The 22,931-nt window shown below is 47.3% G+C and overlaps 1 protein-coding gene across 1 annotated transcript; it reads left to right on the top strand.

The window, feature by feature from the left end:
• Window positions 1–7,818: 7,818 nt before the first annotated feature.
• Window positions 7,819–22,771, top strand: C6H10orf143 (chromosome 6 C10orf143 homolog). The gene is made up of 4 exons (XM_064145326.1): window positions 7,819–7,947; window positions 18,531–18,671; window positions 18,792–18,857; window positions 20,007–22,771. The coding sequence occupies exons 1-4, from the start codon at window positions 7,879–7,881 to the stop codon at window positions 20,034–20,036; spliced, it is 306 nt and encodes a 101-aa protein (XP_064001396.1). The 5' UTR covers window positions 7,819–7,878; the 3' UTR covers window positions 20,037–22,771.
• Window positions 22,772–22,931: the final 160 nt, after the last annotated feature.

Genomic DNA, 22,931 nt, shown 5'->3' with positions numbered 1-22,931 from the left:
TTGCTCAGGATTACAATATCTAGGTAGGTTTGGAATCTCTCCAGAGGAGACTCCATAACCTCTCTGGGCAGCCTGCTCCGGGCTCTGTTATCAGCTAAAAGCCAAACCTCTTAAATGCTGAATCATTTTTGAATTAGGAAAACAGCCCTGTGTTTTGCATGTCTCATTTTTAAGTAAAATAAAAACATTCAGCCAGTGCATTACCTCCAATCCTCATGAAAAGTCACTGTCCAGATGATTACCAAACTAAGGCAGCAATCTTTCAAAACTAAAAGGGGCCAATCAGAAAGCTGGAGACAGACTTTTGATCAGAGTCTGTTGGGACAGGACAAGGGGTTTGAACTCAAAGAGGGAGATTCAGACTGCAGAGAAGAGAGAATTTTTTTACACTGAGTGGTGAAACAGGAAATCTTCATATTTGCCAAGACAGACGATTGAAAAGCTTCAGTTACAACATCAACCTGAAATTAAATTTTCACTCCTCAAGCTCACTACCCATAAATATGCAGCTGCTACACCCCATGCCACTGGAACCAGGATTACAAATGCTGCTGAGGAATCACACTGTGAAGAAATAGAACAGGATAATAAGATTGAATGGTTTAGTTTGTTTTATGTAATAATATTCAGGTCTTTTTGATGTGGAAAGAGGAAAACAAACAAACAAAACAAAACCAAAACTCTAAATCCTGTCTGATCTCTGCTGTTAAAATGTTGGTCATAAAGCACCCTGAAGAATATTTCTCTCTTTAAAAATTCAACATGAAATTTTGACGGTGTGAACTGGAGTAGAGGTGGCTCTGGTCAGGCCTGGGACTTTTCTGCCTCTGGCTCTGCTCAGGGAGCCACTTGCTGAAGTTCAGGGCAGCATTGCACAGCTAGGAGCTGCTTCTAACAAGGAGAAGCTGATGAGAGAGTTCCTGACAAGGGCTGGGCTGCACAAAGGCTCTGCCTGAGACTTCCTCCTGGCCACACCAAGGGCACTGTTGCAGCTTGTGCCACATCTTGGGATGCAGCTGTGAGGAGGAGCAACCAAGACAGGGGACCTTCAGGTGTCTAATAAGGAATTGCAGCCCATGGATGGCACCTCCAGGAGAAAGATGAGGGATCACCAGGATCAAGCCTCTTGTCTGTTTTCCATCGCTGTGTTCCTGAATCCAGTTCCAGAATCCACCTCCTGAATCTTGTTCCCATCTGCTTCTGAGTCCAATCTGGGACTTGCCCAATGCTTGCCCCCAGCATCAGTGTTTCTGTCATTGCCACCAGGTCTTGGGCTCCGTATCAGTTTGTGTCTCTTTGTCTCTATTCCACAGCACTGTTCTTCTTTCCATCCCAGCTGGCTGAGTTTCCTTCCCATCTCATCAGTCTCTTTCCCTTCTTCCCTTTGGGAAGGGAAATGGGTTTATGAAGAGTCCCTTGCACAAGTGGCCAGACCAGCCCTGACCTGTGACAGTCATCAACAATATTGTATCTGAAATCTCAAAAAGCAGAACAGAAACTAATCCTACTGAAATATTAATAACTCCATTTAATTACTGTCTTTTCACAAAGAATATCTCTGAGAAAACACGAACATATAAATTCTGATGAAAACAAAGAGAAAGTAAGATGTAGGCTCCAGGGAGACCTTCTTGTGGCCTTCCAGAACTTAAAGAGGCCAACATGAAAGCTGCAGCAGGCTTTTGAGCAGAACCTGCTGTGACAGGACAAGGGGTGACAGGCAAAACTCCAAGAGGGAGATTCATACTGGAGAGAAGGAAGAAATATTTGACACTGAGTGGGGTGACACCCACACTGGCTCAGTTTGCCCAGAAAAGTCAGAGATGCCCCATCCCTCAAACCATTGCAGGTCAGGCTGTTTGGGACTCTTACTTGAGCTGCAGATGTCCCTGTTGACTGCATGGGGGTTGGTCTGGATGGCTTTTAAAAGGCCCTTCCAACCCAAACCATTCCACTATTCCATGATCCTAGACATAAATACCTGCCTCTGTATGTCAACTACAGCTATGTCACATAATTTAAGCCCTCTCTCTTCAGGAAGGTTCACAAGAGCTTTTCAAGGTTCATTTGGAAGGTAAAAACAAGGATTGCTCTTAAAAATGTATAGGCCCACTGAGATGCAGGAGAACTAAATCTCCCTAACATTAGGCTATATTTCTGGGCATCCCATATGGAGGATTTGGCAGCATGGTCCCAGGGAAAACCAGGGCTTCAATGCCTCCAGATGGAACAACAGGCAACGGGCCAAATTTATCTGGCAAGCCTCCCACCGCGCCTAGGTGATCTACTGCTCACCTCGAGTTGCAAAGAACGTGACTGCAGAGGTGATGTCTGAGTTGAGATGAAAGAAAATCTGAGGACACACACAGCATGCTGATGTAGAGTGGGGTTGGGTCACTCCCAAGTCTCTCCTTGTTCCTTAACACATCCCCACATGGCTCCAACCTCCTTTCAGGGAGAGCCAGGTCTCCCCTCAGCTTTCTTTTCTCCAGACTAAACTGTCAGGGCCCGCAGCTGCTCATCAGACCTGTTCTCCAGGCCCTCCACCAGTTTTGTTGCCCTTCTCTGGACCTGTTCCAGTATCTGAATGTCCTTCTTGGAGTGAGGGGCTCAAAAGCAAACCCACACTTCAAGGAGTGGCCTCATCAGTGCTGAGTGCAGGGGGACAATCCCTGCCCTAGTCCTGCTGGCCATACTATTGCTTATATCCTTACCTTACAGTCATTAGTGGCTCTCCATAGCCATAATTTATTCCTCGTAACATCACAGAATCCCAGCATGGTGGGGTTGGAAGGGACCACTGGACCTGGGAGTTCAAGCTCCCTGCTAAAGCAGGGGTGCTCACAACAGCATGCCCAGGATCACAATGGCCAGGTGGGTTGGGAATCTCTCCAGAGGAGACTTCACAACCTCTCTGGGCAGCCTGCTCCAGGGCTCCAGCACCCTCATACCAAACAAGCTTCTCTTCATCTTCAGACAAAACCTCCAGGATTCCAGTTTGTGCCCACTGCCCTTGTCCTGTCCCTGGGTGTTGCTGATAAGAGTCTGGCCCCATCTTCTTGCCCCTTACAGGTCCTTTAGCTGTTGCTGAGCATTGATCAGATCCCCTCTCAAGCTGCTCTTCTCCAGGCTCAACAGCTCCAGGTCTCTCACCCTTTCTACCTCACAGAGATGCTCCAATCCCCTCAGCATCTTTGGAGCATCCATTGGACTCTCCAGTTGTTCCATGTCTCTTGAACTGAGGTGGGCAGAACTGAACCCTGTACTCCAGCTGTGGCCTCACTAGGTCAGAGCAGTGGAGGAGGAGAACCTTCCCATTTATTCTATGGTGTTCAAGAGCATTGAACATGAAGAAGAAAAAAAAATTGTCTGTGCTAAGAAAGTATGATAGGATTAGTAAGGGTGGAAGTGGCAGATTCAGGAGATCACAGAATCATAGAACTGTTTGGGTTGGAAAAGACCTCAATATCATCAAGTCCAACCATCAAACCACCATGGTCATTAAACCATGTCCCAAAGTGCCACATCCACATGTTTCTTGAACACCTCTAATGATGGGCATAGAAAAATCATAATAATTAGAGGGTAGAAGCCAGGAAGAGGCCACTGAAAGTGGTAGAAATGCAAAGCAGTTCTGAAAAATGCCTTTTTGTGATAAGCAAACGTGGTCCAGCACTATTTGTTGATTTTGGATGCATGGCACAGGACAAAATGAAAATCACTTTGGTCTAGATGAACGTAAAGGTTTGGGAGGTGAAAGGGTTGTGTAGCATGAACACTGCAAAGCAAAGAGCAAATATTCTGAAACAAGAAGTGACTGCAAAACCTGTCAGGTCGCGGTGTAGAGCAGTGGGACAAGGCTATGACAGGTCACTAGTTTTGCTGATTAAATGTCAGGAGAGTTGTAGACACAGAATAAAACAAAATGAGGAGGGGGGTTAACTGGGAATCAAATACAGCAAACATGGAAATGCTGGCATTTTCCTTTCAGATAATGGTAAAATTAAGGTCTTGTTTGAGACCTAAATATCTCAGAGAGTTTTGGACAAAGGACATCACAAAGACCCACTATGGCTGGATGGGCAGAGATCCCACACTCAACAAGGTGAGTGAAGAAACAGTTTGATAGGTTGCAGACGTTTGTGACTGCTGAATCTGCTTATGAAGAACAAACATAGAATCATAGTCAGAGAATTGTTTGAGTTGGAAAATACATCTAAGATTGAGTCCAACCTTCAGCTCAGCACCACTGTGGCAATTAGACCATGTATGTCCACACATTTCTTGAACACTTCCAGGGATGGTGACTCCACTACCACGCTCAGCAACCTGTTCCAGTGCCTGACCACTCTTTCATGAAAGAATTTTTTTGTAATACCCAATCTAAAGCCCCCTGAACACAATTAAATCATGGAGTTTTTACTGTGTGGATGGCCAAATATTGGAGTAGGTTGCCCAGACAGGCTGTGGAAACTCCATACTTGAAAAGATACAAAACACTATGGGACACAGTCCTGGACAGCCTGTTCTAGAGGCCCTACTTGAGCAGGGACTTGGACCAGGTCAGCTCAAGAAGTCCCTTCCAATCCAAATGATATTATGAATTCATTCTCCTTGAAAATTGGTATTCCATGAAATGCTGGAGTTAACAGAAAACAAAGCTGAGAGACCTGGGGCTGCAAGCCTGGACATGAGCAGTCTGAGAGGAGATCTCCTCAATACTCAGCAAAAACTAAAGAGTAGTGGGAAAGAGGATGGGGCCAGACTCTTGTCAGTGGAGCCCAGTGACAGGACAAGGGGCAACAGGCATAAACTTGGAATCACAGAATCACAGAATCGATCAGGTTGGAAGAGCCCTCCAAGATCATCCAGGCCAACCTAGCACCCAGCTCTATCCAATCAACTAGACCATGGCACATGCTTCAACACCTCCAGGGATGGTGACTCCACCACCTCCCTGGGCAGCCCATTCCAATGCCAATCACTCTCTCTGCCAACAACTTCCTCCTAACATCCAGCCTAGACCTCCCCTGGCACAACTTGAGACTGTGTCCCCTTCTTCTGCTGCTGGTTGCCTGGGAAAAGAGACCAACCCCCACCTGGCTACAGCCTCCTTTCAGGTTGTTGTAGACAGCAGTGAGGTCCCCCCGAGCCTCCTCTTCTGCAGGCTGCACACCCCCAGCTCCCTCAGCCTCTCCTCATAGGGTTTGTGTTCCAGGCCTCTCACCAGCTTCGTTGCCCTTCTCTGGACACGTTCCAGTATCTCAACATCTCTCTTGAATTGAGGAGCCCAGAACTGGACACAGCACTCAAGGTGTGGTACTCAGTGCTGAGTACAATGGCAGAATAATCTCCCTTGTCCTACTGGCCACATCGAACCCAGGAGGTTCTACCTGAACAGGAGGAGGAACTTCTTTGTTGGAGCCCTACAGCAGGCTGCCCAGAGTTGCAGAGTCTTCTCTGACCATTGTGATCCTGGGCAAGCTGCTGTGGGTGCCCCTGCTTTACCAGGAGTTTGGACTAGATGATCTTCAGACGTCCCTTCCAACACCACCGTGCTGTGATTTTGTGATTCTGTGATAAACAGGTTCTGGGGGTGGAACTGCAAAGTGGCTTAGAAATAATTAAATAAGTCTGCTTTGTTGTGGATGGATTTGGGTTTGGTTCAAACTCTGAGACGACTTATGCTTCAGATGTTCTGCAAAGTGGATTACTCAGCTTTAAGGTTGTTTTTCTATCAAGCATGTCAAATGCTAAATTAAAAACAAAACAAACCCTAGAATGTGTGGATTATTTTTGTGTGCTAGGCCCTCAGGCTTGAAGAGTGTGACGGAGCATAAACTGTGAGTACAACTGGATCCCCGGTGAAGAATAAGCTCTACAAGGAATGGAAGGCAGAGATAAGTGTGGCAATATATGTTCTCTCCTCCAAAACAGCTCAATTTAGGAGGGTGGAAACACCAATGTGTTAGACCTTTCTGACCAGGGATATCATACTGGCCTGGCCTGGAGACCCAGCAAAATCATAGAATCATAGAATCAACCAGGTTGGAAGAGACCTCCAAGATCAGCCAGGCCAACCTAGCACCCAGCCCTAGCCAGTCAGCTAGACCATGGCACTAAGTGCCTCAGCCAGACTTTTCGTGAAGACCTCCAGGGATGGTGACTCCACCACCTCCCTGGGCAGCCCATTCCAATGCAAATCACTCTCTCTGCCAACAATTTCCTCCTAACATCCAGCCTAGACTTCCCCTGGCACAACTTGAGACTGTGTCCCCTTGTTCTGTTGCTGCTTGCCTGGGAGAAGAGGCCAACCCCCACCTGTCTATAATGTTCCTTCAGGTAGACAGCACAGAGGTCCCCTCTGAGCCTCCTCTTCTCCAGGCTAAACCCCCCCAGCTCCCTCAGCCTCTCCTCACAGGGTTTGTGTTCCAGGCCCCTCACCAGCTTTGTCACCCTTCTCTGGACACCTTCCAGCACCTCAACATCTCTCTTGAATTGAGGGGCCCAGAACTGGACACAGCACTCAAGGTGTGGCCTGACCAGTGCTGAGTACAGGGGCAGAATAACCTCCCTTGTCCTGCTGGCCACACTGTTCCTGATCCAGCCCAGGATGCCACTGGCTCTCTTACCCACCTGGGCACACTGCTGCCTCATCATCAGCCTTCTATCTATCAGTGCCCCTAGGTCCCTTTCCTCCTGGCTGCTTTCCAGCCACTCTGTCCCCAGCCTGTAGCACTGTTTGGTTTTTATGTTACAGTGATTGACAAGATTAAGGCTACCTTAAGTTAACAGATATTTGAAGACCACTTGAAATTGTCAGCCAGCTTCTAATTCTTTTGCTAGCCATACAGAAAGCACTCAGAATGTTGATCAAACACGAATCCAGTTGATTGATGGTGATGAACCACCACCATCATTAGATGGACAGCAAGGCTGGTGAAGAGTCTGAAAAGCAGGTCTGGTGAGGAGCAACTGAGGGAACTGGGATAGTTTGGCCTGGAGGAGTCTGAGGGAAGAGCTTCTGCTCTCTACAACTCCCTGAAAGGAGGCTGGAGCCTGGTGGCAGGTTGCAGAATCATGTCATAGTTTCAGTTGGAAAAGCCCTCTACGATCATCAAGTCCAACCATCAACCTAAGACCACTATGGGCATTAGACCATGCCTCCAAGTGCGACGTCTGTGCGTTTCTTGAAGACCTCTAGGGATGGTGCCTCCCTGAGCAGCCTATTCTGTGGTTGGTCTTTTCTCCCTAGTATTAGGTGATAGAATGAGAGGAACTGGTCTGAAACTGCGCGGGGGAGGTTGAGCTTGGACATGACGAACAATTTCTTTGCCGCAAGTGAACAGGCTGCCCGGGGAGGTGGTGGAAACACCGTCCCGGGAGGGGTTCAAGAACCACGTGGACATGGCACTTGGGGACATGGTGTAGTGGCCGTGGTGGTGTTGGGTTGGCGACTCAATGCTCTTAGGGGTCTTTTTCAACCTCCATTATTCTGATTCTATCACCCCAACTATGTCAGATGGTTCCTTCCCTACCTGCGAGCGAAGGTCCCGTTCGAGGTGGAGGCTGAGGCGCAAACCAGCGGTACTGCCCTCCGTCTGCGGGACTTCTCTACCTCCAGCGCCGCGCAATAAACGCGGAGAAACCGCCGATGCCCCGAACATAGGCTCTTTCTCTGCTGTAATGCTTCCAGTTACGAATACTGCGACCGGGGGGAGCGGCCTCTCCGGCCCGGGCCGGCCCAGCCACGGTCCCAGCTCCGCCCCGCAGGGCGCGGCGCGGCCTCGGGGCTGGCTGGCAGGCAGCGGAGGCCAGCCCGGTGCCGCGGGTAGAGGGAGGGAGGAAGGCGGGGAGGGAGAACGGTGCCCGTCCGCCATGTCCGCGCTGCCTGCGCGGGGGCGGCGGAGTGCGCTGCGTGCGTACGAGCCGGAGGAGCCGGAGCGCGTAAGTGTCGCCGGTGCGCGCTTGCGGCGGGAGATGGTGGGAGGGGAAAGCAGCTCGCTGGGCTCGGCCCGTGGGGCTCCTGGTGCGCAATTTAACGCGGCCTCGGCAGGTCCTGCAGCCGGATTTCCGCCTGGCCAGGAGGCCGCTGGCTCTGCGGGGATGGGGCGTGAGGCGCCGAGGCAGCCCCTGGCCCCGGGACTGCGAGGGGCTTGCTCTGCCTGCTGACCGCGGGTCTGCCGCGGAGGGTCTGCCGCGGATCCACGAGGAGGCTGTTAGCCGTTGGCCCCGGGGCGATGTGGCGGTGATGAGGGAGCCAGCGGCCCTGGACCTGTGAGGGAGCGATGAGGCAGCTGTTGGTCCCGGAGCCATGAGGCTGCCACTGCCCCCGGTGCTGTGGGAGGAAGCGGGGCCGTGAAGCGTTCGCTGTCCCCCGGGCGGCGGGAGAGAGCGGGGCTGTGAGGCGCCTGCTGGCTCCGTGGCTACCGGTGGCACGGCGCCGGTTCCCCCTGGTGGCGGCGAGGCGACAGTACCGAGCCGAGAGCGGATGGACAGCAAGAGCGGTCCCGGTGCCAGTACGGAGGGGAGCAGCGGTGCCGCTTGGTCTCTCCTCCCTCCGTGTTAGAGGAGTGCACGCAGCCGTTCACGGGGGAACGATGTGCTCGGCGTTCACACGTGGGGGCACCTGGAGTGGCTTTCCATTCAGCTGGGCTTCTGCAACAACATTCATCCCATCAGGAGTGTTTCTTCCTCACCACCGTGTTACCGTGGTTCTTCCTAAGTGTCAAAGCGTTAACTTTGCAAAACGAAGACTAGTTCCAAAAAACGACTCCTGGTGTTCACACTGTCCCCTGCTGGTACTCAGCCATCCTGGTCCATGTGTGATTGGAGCAAAACTTGTGCAGTTAGAAGCGAACATCCTTTAGCAGGGACACACCATTTGCAGAGAAGGCAAACATCTGTTCTGTCAACTTTCTGCCTGTTCCTGATGAAGTTGTATAGCAAAGAAGGAATTTCTTTCTCCTGTTTCGGATGCTGGACAGGGGGAAGCAGCTTTATTGTGCTTCTTGAGTTGCAGTTTGTGCGCTAAAGGCGGCGTTATTTGGCTGCTCTCTTCTCCCTAGTAACAAGCGTTCAGACAAGAGGGAATAGCCTCTAGTCACCCTAGGGAGGTTTAGGTTGGGTATCAGAAGAAAATTATTCACTGAAAGGGTTTTCAAAGACTGAAACAGGCTGCCCAGGGAGGTGGTTGAATCTCCACCTCTGGAGGTATCACAGTATTATCAGGATTGGAAGAGACCTCACAGATCATCAAGTCCAACCCTTTACCACAGAGCTCAAGGCCAGACCATGGCACCAAGTGCCACGTCCAATCCTGCCTTGAACAGCTCCAGGGACGGCGACTCCACCACCTCCCCTGGCAGCCCATTCCAGTGTCCAATGACTCTCTCAGGGAAGAACTTTCTCCTCACCTCGAGCCTAAATTTCCCCTGGCACAGCCTGAGGCTGTGTCCTCTTGTTCTGGTGCTGGCCACCTGAGAGAAGAGAGCAACCTCCCCCTGGCCACAACCACCCCTCAGGTAGTTGTAGACAGCAATAAGGTCACCCCTGAGCCTCCTCTTCTCCAGGCTAACCAATCCCAGCTCCCTCAGCCTCTCCTCGTAGGGCTGTGCTCAAGGCCTCTCCCCAGCCTCGTCGCCCTTCTCTGGACACGCTCAAGCATCTCAATGTCCCTCCTAAACTGGGGGGCCCAGAACTGAACACAGTACTCAAGGTGTGGTCTAACCAGTGCAGAGTACAGGGGCAGAGTACAGGTGTTTGAGAGATGCAGAGATGCGATGCTGGTGGCCATACTTTAGCATCAGACTAGGCAGCATTAGAGAATGGTTCTATTTAAAGATCTCAAAGGTCTTCTCCAACCAAACTCATTCTGTGATTCTATGATTAATGAGCTAGTTATCTGCATTCCAGATAATATTCTTCTGAAACCTCCAGGACAGGGTAATGCAGAATTGGTGTTGCTGTCTCTATAGATAGCAGAATACATGAGTCAAGCTCTGCGAGGTAGTTTTGAGTGAACTTTACTTACTACAGCTCAGAACATTTTTTACATGGAGCAGCCTACATAAAACATCACAGATTGTTTCTTTGGGGTTTGGGTTTGGGTTTTTTTTGCTATAAGCAGTTGTTATGGTCTAGATAACAACTGAGATACCATGGTTTGGTGCATTTAAGTGACATTTAATATATTTAAGTTTTCCTCCCCTCTATTTTGCCCTAGTGAGGCCACATCTGGAGAATTGTGTCCAATTCTGGGCTCCCCAGTTCAAGAGAGACAGGGAACTACTGGAGAGAGTACTTTGGAAGCTACAAAGATGCTGAGGGCACCTGGAGCATCTCTGTGAGGAGGAAAGGTTGAGAGACCTGGGGCTGTTGAGCCTGAAGAAGAGCAGCTTGAGAGGGTTCTTAGTGTTCAGCAAGAGTTAAAGGGCCGATGCAGAGCAAGAAGCTGGGAACAAAGGCTTTTCAGTGGTGCCTAGTAACAGGACAAAGGGCAATGGGCACAATCTGGAACCCAGGAGGTTCTGTCTGAAGGTGAGAAGAAATTTGTTTCGTGTGAGGGTGCTGGAGCCCTGGAGTAGGCTGCCCAGAGAGGTTGTGGAGTCTCCTCTGGAGAGATTCCCAACCCACCTGGCCATTGTGATCCTGGGCAAGCTGCTGTGAGCACCCCTGTTTTACCAAGGGGCACCCACAGCCTCCCTGGGCAACCTGTTCCAGTGTCTCCCCACACTCACTGTAAAGAATTTCTTTCTAATATTCTGTCTTAATTTCTAGTCTAGTGATGTAGTGATTGTTTCTTTCCTGAGGAAGAATTTCAGAGGGTGAAGGCTTCCCTGGAGCCAACCTCTGCTAGAAACTTCCACAAATTGTCTTGGCATGGCTATGAGAAGCTTGTCAGCTATCTGCTGAATTCCTCTCACTGACGCTAAGTATCTTAACCCCCACAAAAACACAATACCTTGAATTTATTTTTAATAAGCAAAATTTCTTCTGATGTCATTTTCTTTCCCTTTTCCCCTTCATCTTCCACATCTTGCTAGTTACTGCTCAGCTCTACCTTTTAATAAAGGACGAGTTCTTCAGCAACAAAGCAGCAAATGTTTTCCCAGTGGAAGGAGCCCTACCTATAGAGGATCTTCTCAGACTTTTTGTTACTACATTATTCACTTTCTTAGCACAATACATATTTCACTTTTTTATTTGCTTCCCATCCAAATATCCTCTCTTCCTTGATAGTCTTTTCATTTCAACTCCTCCTTTCCCCCCCCTTTTTTTTTTCCACTGAGGCTCCTGTTGATCCATTTTTGTTTTTGCATAACATGTATTTAAAATTTCCTTTCTCTGCTTCAATAGTTTTGTTAGTTCTGTGGCAACACATCTTCTGCCTGTGAAATTATGCTCTGGTGGAAGAGATTGTCTGTTGTTGTTCCTTAAATAAAGTCTGGACAGGAAAAAGAAAAACACACTTCAAAAGCTTATGTTATCTCTTCAGAATTCAGTCAGACCCTGAAATGTCTGTGGCAGGTTTGGAATTTCCCATTATTGGCTTAATTTGCTGTTAACAATTTCAAGGAGCCCCTGGGATTTAGCTGCTCCTCCCATTATGGGGCATAGCAGTCACAGGCCAAGGAGATTCTTCTCCAAGTTTCTAGTTGGTGTCTTCTACAGACTTGCATCTTAACCTTTCCAGTTCCAGCATGGTGGGGGTTGGAAGTGATCTCTGGAGATCATCTAGTCCAACACTTCTGCTGCATCAGAAGTTGTGATGGTTTGGGGGTTACCCCGCCCCCCCACACTTTTGTATTTGCCCCAGCTAACTCAGACGGACCCTGGGAATATAGATGAAGCAATTTATTTACAGCTAGCAGAATTTACAAGCAGCTATTTACAATATATATACAGTTATATACAATTATATACAGAAATATACAAAGGATAAACAATATAAAAAGCACAACTCCCCTCCCAGAAACCTGAGTCCCCAGGAGGGGCTTTTAAACCACCCCAACACCTCCCCCCGTCCCTCTCAACCTTACCCCAGTCCTCAGGAAGAAAAGAGGTGCAGCCAAGAGGTTAGGGAGCAAGGTTAGTAGGAGCAGGGTTAATGAGATGTGACCAGGTCTAAGGCAAAAGCAAGAGTGAGAGACAAAATGGAGAATGTTTTCTTCTTCTTCCCAGAGTTCTCAGCGTGACTGTGAGAGAAGTAGACACAATTGTTTTTCATTTCACTGCCCGTTATCTAGTTCTTTTACCAAAACATTCCAGCTTGCTTCAAACTAGCACAATCCACCCCTTGTCTACTTCGCTCAGAGTATTGCTGAGAATTATCTAATCTAATCTAAACCAATATTTACACTAAAATAATATATACAAATTCAGATCACACTTCAATCAGATATAGGTGATTCAAAAGCTCAGAACAGGGACTCCCAGGTGATATTGGGTTCGTGCTCACGTACTGTAGATTCTATCGTAGATTCTCTCAGTGTTGGGCGCCGATGTTACCTAGAACAGAAAACTCCTAACAGCTTGAATTTAAACTCTCTCAGCTAAAGTTAGATTTCTCTGTGGAATACACTGGATTTCACCATTCTCCTGCATTACCCAGTATGTATAAAAGGATGGGTTTTGTGTTGTGCTGAGTCGACTTCTCCCCAGGGGGCACCTCCCCCAACCCGGGACATCAATTCTTGGCGCTTTTTCCAAACGGAGACTTCTCTCCTTCTTAGGTGCATTGGCCAGGACTCGAACCTGTGCCACCAACACATCCCCCCCTCTGGGGAATCGAACCTGGGTTTCCCACAGGGCAGGCGAGAATTCTACCACTGCACCACAACACCCTTCCCTTGCTATGGGAATAGAGAAGAAAGCATTAGCAATGTCTATGGTTGCATACCATTTAGCCTCCTTCAATTCCAGCTCGTACTGGAGCTCCAGCATGTCCGGCACAGCTGCACTCATGGGTGGCGTCACCTCGTTGAGGGCACGAAAGTCAACTGTCAGTCTCCAGTCGCCCGTAGGTTTGCGCACAGGCCAGATGGGACTGTTGAAAGGTGAATGAGCTTTCTCGATGACAGCCTGACTCTCCAATTGACGAATCAGCTGATGAATGGGCAACAAAGAGTCACGGTTAGTTCTGTACTGCCTATGATGAACAGTTTGGGTTGCAATTGGCACTTCCAAGTCCTCTATGTCATGATGTCCCACAACTGCAGATTCATCAGAAAGTTCAGGTCTAATGGACAATTTCAATTTATCATCCTCAATCTCTACAGATGCTATTCCAAAAGCCCATTTGTGACCCTTAGGATCTTTGAAACAACCTTGTCTCAAAAAGTCAATTCCCAAAATGCAAGGCGCATCAGGACTAGTTACAATAGTATGTGTCTTCCACTCTTTACCAGTTAAACTGATCTCAGCTTGTATCTTAGTTAACTCTTGAGATCCACCAGTGATTCCAAAAATAGAAATGGACTCTGTCCCTTTACAATTTGATGGCAATAAAGTACACTGAGCACCTGTGTCAACTAAAGCCCTGTATTTCCGAACTCTTGAACTGCCAGGCCACCTAATGAATACATTCCAATAGATTCGGTTCTCTCCACTATCCCTTTCCTCCTCCTGGCTGGAGGCAGGGCACCCCTAATGCTGAACATGGCATGTGGGGTGTACACAGTGATTGGTGTTGTTGCGAGAGGAACTGCAACTGTTGGAACAATTGCAGTTGCTCTCAGGAGCTGAAGAAGTGACAGCTACTTTCCTGGCATTATTGCCTCTGTTTCTGCCACTCTGCAGTTCCCTGACTCTCTTTGAAAGAGCTGAAGTAGGTTTACCATCCCATTTGTTCATGTTCTCCCCGTATGTGTCACGCAGAAGTATCCACAGTGACGCACGTGATTGCTGCTGTCTGGGTGGAATTTGTCTCCTCCTGGGCTGGAATTGCCTTGCAGGAGGTGGGCGTCTGTTCCTGACTGCAGAAACATGCACCCATTCAGATGATGCAGGAATGGTATCCTTTACCAGATTTTTGAGATCCTCCTTCAGTTCTTTCATGCCATTTCTAATGCCATTCTCAATACTATCTTTCATCTCTGTAGTCATAGTCTTTATGGCACAGATTATACCAGAATGTGACAAGCTGTCCTCAATCTGCCTGAGCTGGTCAGTGAATTCACCAACAGTGAAAGATCTTCCATTATCACTCCTTGCTAGGAATTTGCTGGCCAAGATGTTAGCATAGGATGAAGGAGCAAGCTTAATCAGCTTCTTCATGAGACCTGTTCCCAAAGGAATATCATCAGGCTCATGAGTACCATGATCTCCATAAAGCACTTCCTTCACAGCAAACTCCTTCAGAAGCTTAATTCCCTGCTCAACGGTGTTCCACTTCTTGGCAGCCCATGGCAAATCATCTTGGGAAGGATATCTCATAGCCACAGCCAACAAAAGGCGTGTCCACAAGCTAACCCTACCAAGAGGACTTGCCAGGTGTTTGTCCACTCCACTCTCCTTAGTGAGTGGTCCCAGCTGCTTGGCAGACTTGTCTCCTACCTGCAGAGCATTAGCACCAATGCCACGGCATCTCACTAGCCAGCTTAGGATTGGCTCACCTGATTCCCTTGTGTATTCCTTCCTAACTTCCCTGACCTCTCTGAGTGGATCCTTGGAACCCTGGATGTCATCTTCCTCCTCCTCTTCCTGTTGTTCTGGTGGTGCCGGGCCTAACACAATCTTCCTCATAGCATTCCTAAACTCATTGGAACCATCCTCTCTCCTGGCAGCTAACCTCACAGTGCTCCTCTCACTTGAGTATTGTTGTCTCAGCACATCTACAAGGTCTCGCAGACTAACTGCCTCCTCTTCCTCCTCTTGCTGCTGATCACCAGAGGTCCCCTCTCTTACATCCTCCTGTGAACCACTCTTTGTCTTAGCTTTTGCCTTAGCAGGTGCCAGAAGGGCCTGAGCAGCAACAGACTTGGATGTGTCTGCTGGAGGCTTTGAATCTTTAGGAGTCTGACTTGGAGGGTTTGAATCCTTAGGGGTCTGACCTGGAGCTTGTGAGTTCAAGTCTGCCTTGCTTTTAACAGGAGGATTTTGGTTCTGGTCTGCTGGCTGGGGGTTTGAATTAGCTGAGCTGGTGTCATTAGGATTTGGACTGACTGGGCTAGCGTTACCAGCACTAGTGGAATTGTTTGCCTGTCCTCCTGGGATGCCTGCCAACCCTGAGGTGTTTTGATTGTTGCTAGGGACATTCTGATTTTGGGTATTTGCCTGTGCTCCTGAGGTTCCTGCTAAACTCTGTGGCTTGTTTTGGTTATCCTTATCATTGTTTACGTTAGTGGCGGGAACGCTGGCTGTGTTCCCAGAACCTACAGAGGAGGGTGGAGAGGCTGGCAAGGGGGAAGCCGATAACTGTGTTCCCTTGTTTTGCTGTGAAAGAGACTGCTTCTGAGACACAGAATTTTTCCTAGTCCTTACAGAAACTGGTTTTGAATTTTTCACCAATAATGCCAAAATTAATATGAATATTAAAATCATGAGGCAAATATTAAAAATTGTGAGAAGAAAAACAGTTTTACACGAGCATGTACCTATGCAAACAGTTGGAATTCCTGTCTTAGGCTGAATAACTCTCATTAGAGCCATATTTAAAGCAGAATTTCCATTGATTGTCACATTATTGACCAGAGCTCCTGTAATGTCCTTGGTAATATTCTCAGAGATATTAAAACCAGCATAACCAAGAATCAAATCACCCCAGCTCCAGAACATATCTGAAACCTTAGCTTTAGCCTTATTATAAGCCAGATCAATGAAATAAGCAACAATTTGACCTTTTAACCAACTAAATACCAAGAAAACAAAACCAGACCAGAGCAATGCACCAACCAAATACAATAGCTGCTTGATTAGCTTCATCTTAATTCCCAGAGCTAATTTCCACTCACTGAAATATCTAGCCCCACGTTGGGAAAGCCAATTAAAAATGTGATGGTTTGGGGGTTACCCCGCCCCCCCACACTTTTGTATTTGCCCCAGCTAACTCAGACGGACCCTGGGAATATAGATGAAGCAATTTATTTACAGCTAGCAGAATTTACAAGCAGCTATTTACAATATATATACAGTTATATACAATTATATACAGAAATATACAAAGGATAAACAATATAAAAAGCACAACTCCCCTCCCAGAAACCTGAGTCCCCAGGAGGGGCTTTTAAACCACCCCAACACCTCCCCCCGTCCCTCTCAACCTTACCCCAGTCCTCAGGAAGAAAAGAGGTGCAGCCAAGAGGTTAGGGAGCAAGGTTAGTAGGAGCAGGGTTAATGAGATGTGACCAGGTCTAAGGCAAAAGCAAGAGTGAGAGACAAAATGGAGAATGTTTTCTTCTTCTTCCCAGAGTTCTCAGCGTGACTGTGAGAGAAGTAGACACAATTGTTTTTCATTTCACTGCCCGTTATCTAGTTCTTTTACCAAAACATTCCAGCTTGCTTCAAACTAGCACAGAAGTGTAGGCAGCAGGTCAAGAGAGGTGATTCTGTCCCTCTGCTCTGGTGACACCTCACCTGGAGTGCTGTTTCCAGCTCCCAACACAGGAGACACATGGACCTGCTGGAGTGGGTCCACAACGATGGTCACAGGGCTGGAGCACCTCTCATACAAGGACATGCTGAGAGAGTTGGGGCTGTTCAGCCTCGAGAGCAGGCAGCTCCAGGGAGACCTTAAAGCTGCATTTTAGTATCTGAAGGGAACCTAGAGGAAGGCTGGAGAGGAACTGTTTAGAAGGGCTTCTGGTGATAGGACAAGGGGCAATGGTTTGAAACTGGAGCAGGGTAGATTTAGTTTGGACATTAGGAATATGTTCTTAACAATGAGGGTGGTGAAATACTGGAACATGTTGCCCAGGGATGTGGTTGAGGCCCCATCAATGGAGACATTCAAGATCAGACTTGAGGTGACCCTGAGCAGCCTGAGCTAGTCAGAGATGTCCCTGCTGAGTGTAGGGTGGTTGTATAAAAAGACATTTGAGGGTTCCTTCCAACCCAATGCAGTCTGTGGATCTGTAAAGCAGGGGTGCCCATAGCAGCTTGTGTAGGGTCACAATGTCCAGGTGGATATCTGAGCTCTTCAGAGAAGACCTCTCTGGGCAGACTGCTCTGGTGCAGGTTTGGGCTTGAAGAGCATGAAGTGAGTTGGTTCTGTGGCAATGCAGAGCTGTAAAAACGTGACAGCATTCAGAGGAAGAGACAGAAGCCATTACAAAATGTGTCTTCATAGCTGTCTGAGTTGGCTTCAGGGTTTTCCTTCTGTTTCCTGGCTGTAATTAGTCATTTCACACAACATCCCCTGATCTCTACTCCTTTGATAAACTCCATCCTGAACTGTCACTAATGGAGAGTGAAGGATGTTCTTCACTCCCAGTGCTGCCAGTGGCGTTTTCTCCCCAGTGAGGAGAAAGTGAGATACAGATGTGTTTGATTCCATCTGCAGATTTCCCTGCACATCCAGCATGAAATGCTGTATTAAATGCTGTATTAAATGCAGTATTTTGCTGTTCTGGCCTATTGTCTAATAGTCCACATTTTACTAACTTACTGTCACAGGTCAGAGCTGGACTGGACACCAGGCGTTTTCCATGAACACCTCTGCCTTCCCAAAGGAAAGAAGGGAGAGAGACTGATGGGATAGGAAAGAAACTCCACCATCTGGGATGGAAAGAAGATCAATCTCATGAAATAGAGACATAAACCAATATGGGACCCAAGCCCTGATAGCAATGACAGAAACACTGATGCTGGGGACAGGCACTGGGCAATTCCCAGACTGGACTCAGCAGCAGATGCGAACCAGATTCAGGAGCTGGATTCTCAATTGGGTTCAGGAACATAGGGATGGAAAACAGAAGGGACAGAGTCCTCCTGGGGCAGCAGCCAGTGGAGAATAATCTTGATCCTGGTGATCCCTCAGCTTTCTCCTGCAGATGCCATCCATGGGTTGCAGTCTCTTGTTGGGTAGTTGAGGTTCCCCTGTCCTGGCTGCTTCTCCTTGCAGCTGCAGCCCAAGCTGTGGCACAAGCTGTGGCACAAGCTGTGACACAAGCTGTGACAGTGTCCTTGATATGCCCAGGTAGAGCCTTTCTGCAACCCACCCAGCTGAAGCTCAAGACAGGGCACAAGATGTAGCAGTGACCAAGTCACTTCTTCCAAGTGAATGTGAGATCATTATTGCTTATAAGCAATCAAACCCTGAAAATTTGTGTTCAGCAGCCTGTACCTTGAGATGAGATAGATTTATAGAATGATTTGGGTTAAAAAGGGCCTTAATAGTCATCCTGTTCCAACTCCTGTGCCATGGGGAGGGAGGGACACCTCCCACTAGATCAGGTAGCTCAAGGCCTCATCCAATCTGATCTTGAACATCTCCTGGGAGAGGGCATCCACATCCTCTCTGGGCAACCTGTTGCAGTGTCCTACCACCCTCACTGTAAATGACATGTCAGTGCTGCCTTTAATTCTTGCAGAAACGACTATGCAAGCCCTTAGAACCCCTTCCAAACCAGGCTGGTGCTCTCCTCATCGACTGTGCTGTGGAGGTGGACTCAAACCAGAAAATCTCTGCTTGCTGTGGTCCCTGGGCTGCAAAGCCTAAGCAAAACTCAGTGGTATGTTTACATTGTTAACAACATCTTTTCAGAACCAATTTAAAGTACTTCTTAAAATCACAAATACTGGCACTATTTTCTCTTCTGTTTGATCGTGTTGTGAATGTTTTTGTTCACCAGAGCTTTGAAAACCAGGGGAGCAGAGGTACTGCCCAGCCTTGCCCAAGATGTATGGCTGGAGAATCTGTGAGTATATTAACCTTCCTTCTCACACATAAGCTAAACCTGCTCTTAACTATTAGATCCATAAACCATGAAATTAATAAAAAATGCAATTAGGGTTTTTTCTTTTCAGGAACAGAGCATGTAAATAAAAGAAGTGAATTGATGCAGCATTTCTGAGGTACACCAGCAGAGCACAAACTAATAATATTTCCAACAGCAGCAGCTGGGAAATATAGAGACTGCAAAGATGTTTTTCAGATTCACTCTAAAAAGCAGAGTTAAGGAAGTACTGATTTGCTAGGGGCTCTACAGAGGGATCTGACCAGACTGGATTGAGAGGCCAAGGCCAGTAGGATGAGGTTCAACAAGGCCAAGTGCTGGGTCCTGCACTCGGGTCACATTTTAAGTGACTCTGATTACAGGGATGCACTCTGTAGCTGAGAACAAGGTGGAACCTCCTGGGTTCTGGTTTCTTCTTAGCATGGTGGGGTTAAAAGGGACCTCATCTAGGTGATGATCTAGTCCAACCCCCTGGCTAAAGCAGGGGCACCCACAACAGCTCGCCCAGGATCACAGTGGCCAGGTAGAGTTGGAATGCCTGCAGAGAAGGAGACTCCACAACCTCTCTGGGTAGCCTGTTCCAGGGCTCCAGCAGCCTATCACCAAGAAAGTTTCTTCTCGTGTTTGGATGTAACCTTCTGGATTCCAGTTTGTGCCCATTGTCCCTTGTCCTGTCTCTGGGCACCACTGACAAGAGTCTGGCCCCATCCTTCTGCCCCTCATCCTTTAACTCTTGCTGAGCATTGAGAAGATTGTGTCTCAGGCTGCTCTTCTCCAGGCTCAACAGCCCCAGGTCTCCCAGTCTTTCCACCTCACAGAGATGTTTCAGGCCTCTCAGCATCTCTGTAGCCTCTGCTGGACTTTATCCAGTAGTTGCTGGTCTCTTGAACTGGAGGATCTCAGAACTGGATACAGGACTGCAGCTTCATCCTCACTAGGACAGGGAGGAGGGAGAGGAGAAGCTCCCTCAACTTGTGAGCCACACTCCTCACACAGTTATTGGAACTGTCAGTTTCTTTTAAAATGAAGTTTGAAATTTTACACTAAGGGAGAAGACTTAACAGTTTTCTGTGAGATAAGTTCTAGTGACATGAAATTTTGTCATTGCAGGGACACTTCAATCATATCTTGGGCTTTTAGGAGTGGAAAAGTGATGGATCAGCAGAACAGCTCTCCTGGTTAGACTCTGAAGACTCATCTCTGAGCCCCGTGCAACTGGCTATCTGCACCTCACTCACAGCCTGCATCCAAGTGTATCTACCACAGCTTGCTCTGGTGTCACTCTTCTAGGGCACAGTTCTGGATGTGGCTGGTTCTACACTTGAAACAGTGCTTCTGCTTTTAAGAGAGCTCAGAACACATTTGGTTTTTAAAGCTGATTGAATTTTATAGTCTGGCCTTTGGCCCAGTCTTCACTTTGGACTGGGGCCAAAGGTCATGTTGATACAAGAGGTTTCCTTCTCACTCTTGGGGCACTTTGTCTGATACTCTTGGAGAGCATCCTTGCATTGATACGGGTCTGGGGCCTGCAGTTTTCACTCAGCCCTACTTTTGCAGGCAGAAATGAAAGGACATGAGTATCTTCATTTTTAGATGGCCCTCCAGCTTTGCAGCTATGAAAGCCAGCGAGGAATCACATCTTGTGAAGTGCAGCTGAGGGACCTGGGGTTGTTCAGCCCAGGATAAAGGAGGCCAAGGGGAGACCTTCTGGCTCTCTACAGCTCCCTGAAAGAGGTTAGAGCTAGATGGGGGTTGGTCTCTTCTCACAAGGAACAAGTGACAGATGAGAGGAAATGACCTCTGATTGCACCAGGGGTGGTTCAGATTGGACACGAGGAACAATTTCTTCCCCCAAAGGATTGTCAAGGCCTGGCGCATTAGGGTCAGAGGGACATGGTTTAGCAGAGGATTTGGCTGTTCTGTGTTAATGGTTGGACTTAGACCTTAAAGTTTCTTTCCAGCTTAAACAATTCTGTGAGTCTAAGATACCAAGTTGTTCAGTTTGGGTGCAGCACTTCAGTGTGGGCTCTAGTTTGGGCACAAAGCTCCTGGAAGATCGGAACTGTCAATGTGTTAGCCTCTTTTTTTTTTATGAGCCAGTTTAAATTAAATAAGAGCTCCAAAGTTAAAGCCACCAGAATATCAGGAAGGGATGCTGATTCATAGATTAATTCACACAATGGTTTGGGTTGGAAGGAACCTTAAAGATCATCCAGTTCCAACCCTTCTGCCTTGGGCAGGACACCTCCCACTAGACCAAGTTATGCAACCTGGCCTTGTGTACCTCCAGGGAGGGAGAATCCATGACCTCCTTGGGCAACCTGTTGCAATGTCTCACCATCCTCACTGTAAATGTGTGATGCTGGTAGTAGGATACAATCAAACCCCACAGAGTCATAAAATCACTGAATTGGTTTGGTTGGCAGAGAACTTTAAGATCATTGAGCCCAACCATTCACAGTGTTGCCAGGTCACCACTAAAACATGTCCCTCAGCACCATGTCTCCAGAGTTCTGAAACCCCTTCAGGGATGGAGACTGGGAAGCCTGTTCCAGGCCTTGACAACCCATCTGGGGAAGAAGTTGTTCCTCATGTCCATCCTAAACCTCCCCTGGGTTAGCTTGAGGCCTTTTCCTCCCATCCTATCACTTCTTAGGAGAATTAAGCAGTATTAATGTATTAAGCAGTAGTTAAGAAGCAGTTATTAGTGTGAGTAGAATTCAAGTGTGTGTCTGTGTGTGTACTCGCACTCAGTTTGTGCAGGGTAAGGATACTACTAATACTTGTCAAAAAGAGCAGCTCCCTCTTTTTTTTTTTCCTTGAGTTGGCTTAAAATTATTAAAATCATTTTTAAAACAAACCTTACATGGAAATACATTAAAAAAAGTAAAGGAACCTGTGGGAGCTGCAGTTCAAGGTAGGAGGCAGAAGGGTGACAAGTATGCACCTTTGTGGTGTATCCTACATTCCTCCTGGTTGCAGGAGCCCCCAGGTCCTAACAAAAACTTGGGAAATCCTGACAAAACTTGAACAGATTTTTATATTTTTCCTTACATTCTGGGAACACCACTGAAGTATTTTGGATAAAGCAACATTTCAGTTCTATTCTGTGAAATATACCCAAAGTGGAACAACTGATGTCGGTCACTCCATGAGCCGAGGTTTACACATCCACTCACTGCTGCATCTCTATGTCTGCTTTCTTAGTCTGACTCCTTGTAAACTCATCAACTGACCTCTCCATTTGAGCAGAAGCATATCAAGCTGTGTAGAAACATCATAACCCTAAATTTATTCCCAATCAAGAAGACAGACACTTGCAGATAAACTTTAAAGTGATTCTTTCAGCTAGGATGTGATGCCTTACTCCGTGCCAGGGCAAGGAATGCCATCAAGAAATCTACCACTGTAAAAACAAATTATGCTTTAATAATTTCATATATTGAAGGTTTATAATAGTGATATTTTTTAAAGTAGATTTCCTGTTTCTGATGTGTTTTGGAGTGCTAAAGCTGTTGTGATAAGTGCAGATAAATGTTGGCCAGGGTGGGAGAGGTGAATATTTTATTTTAAAGCAGATTTGTGTCAAATCTGCAAAAGAATCACAAAATTATTTTTGTAAGCCTTTTTTTTTTTCCTTAAGGGATGAATTTTGATTTACTGAGACAAATTCTATACTCTTTATATTTCCTAATGCAGTAGTTTATACACAAAACAACTCAAGTGATACTTTATGCACCTGTACATAATGAAACAGACACATGGTCTGCTTTGCATTCTGGTTAGAGTGATGGAATTGAATATTTTTTAACTCTGGACTTTTGTAACTTGTTCCTTAAGAAAAGCAGAAGCATTAAAACACCACTTTGGCTACAGCTTGGAACTGCTTGCCTTTGTTATTCCATTACTAATTGAGTTGCTTTTGGGAGACACTGAGGTATCAAGGTAAATAAAAACAGTTTGGAGTTTGTCTGAAGTGCCATTTGTTAGGGTGTAGCCCACATGGAAGAGAAGGCTGCTGGGAGACCTTAGAGT

This window comes from Pogoniulus pusillus, chromosome 6 (genome assembly GCF_015220805.1).
Source record: "Pogoniulus pusillus isolate bPogPus1 chromosome 6, bPogPus1.pri, whole genome shotgun sequence".
NCBI classification, from domain to species: domain Eukaryota; kingdom Metazoa; phylum Chordata; class Aves; order Piciformes; family Lybiidae; genus Pogoniulus; species Pogoniulus pusillus.
This window is presented reverse-complemented; position numbering and strand designations above follow the sequence as displayed.

Bases quoted from the DNA above. Each gene is read 5' to 3' on its own strand.
- C6H10orf143 (XM_064145326.1), top strand. From the start codon at position 7,879: ATGTCCGCGCTGCCTGCGCGGGGGCGGCGGAGTGCGCTGCGTGCGTAC. The intron at 18,672-18,791 runs GTATGTTTACAT...TTTGTTCACCAG, and splicing joins AGCCTAAGCAAAACTCAGTG to AGCTTTGAAAACCAGGGGAG. The intron at 18,858-20,006 runs GTGAGTATATTA...TTGTCATTGCAG, and splicing joins GATGTATGGCTGGAGAATCT to GGACACTTCAATCATATCTT.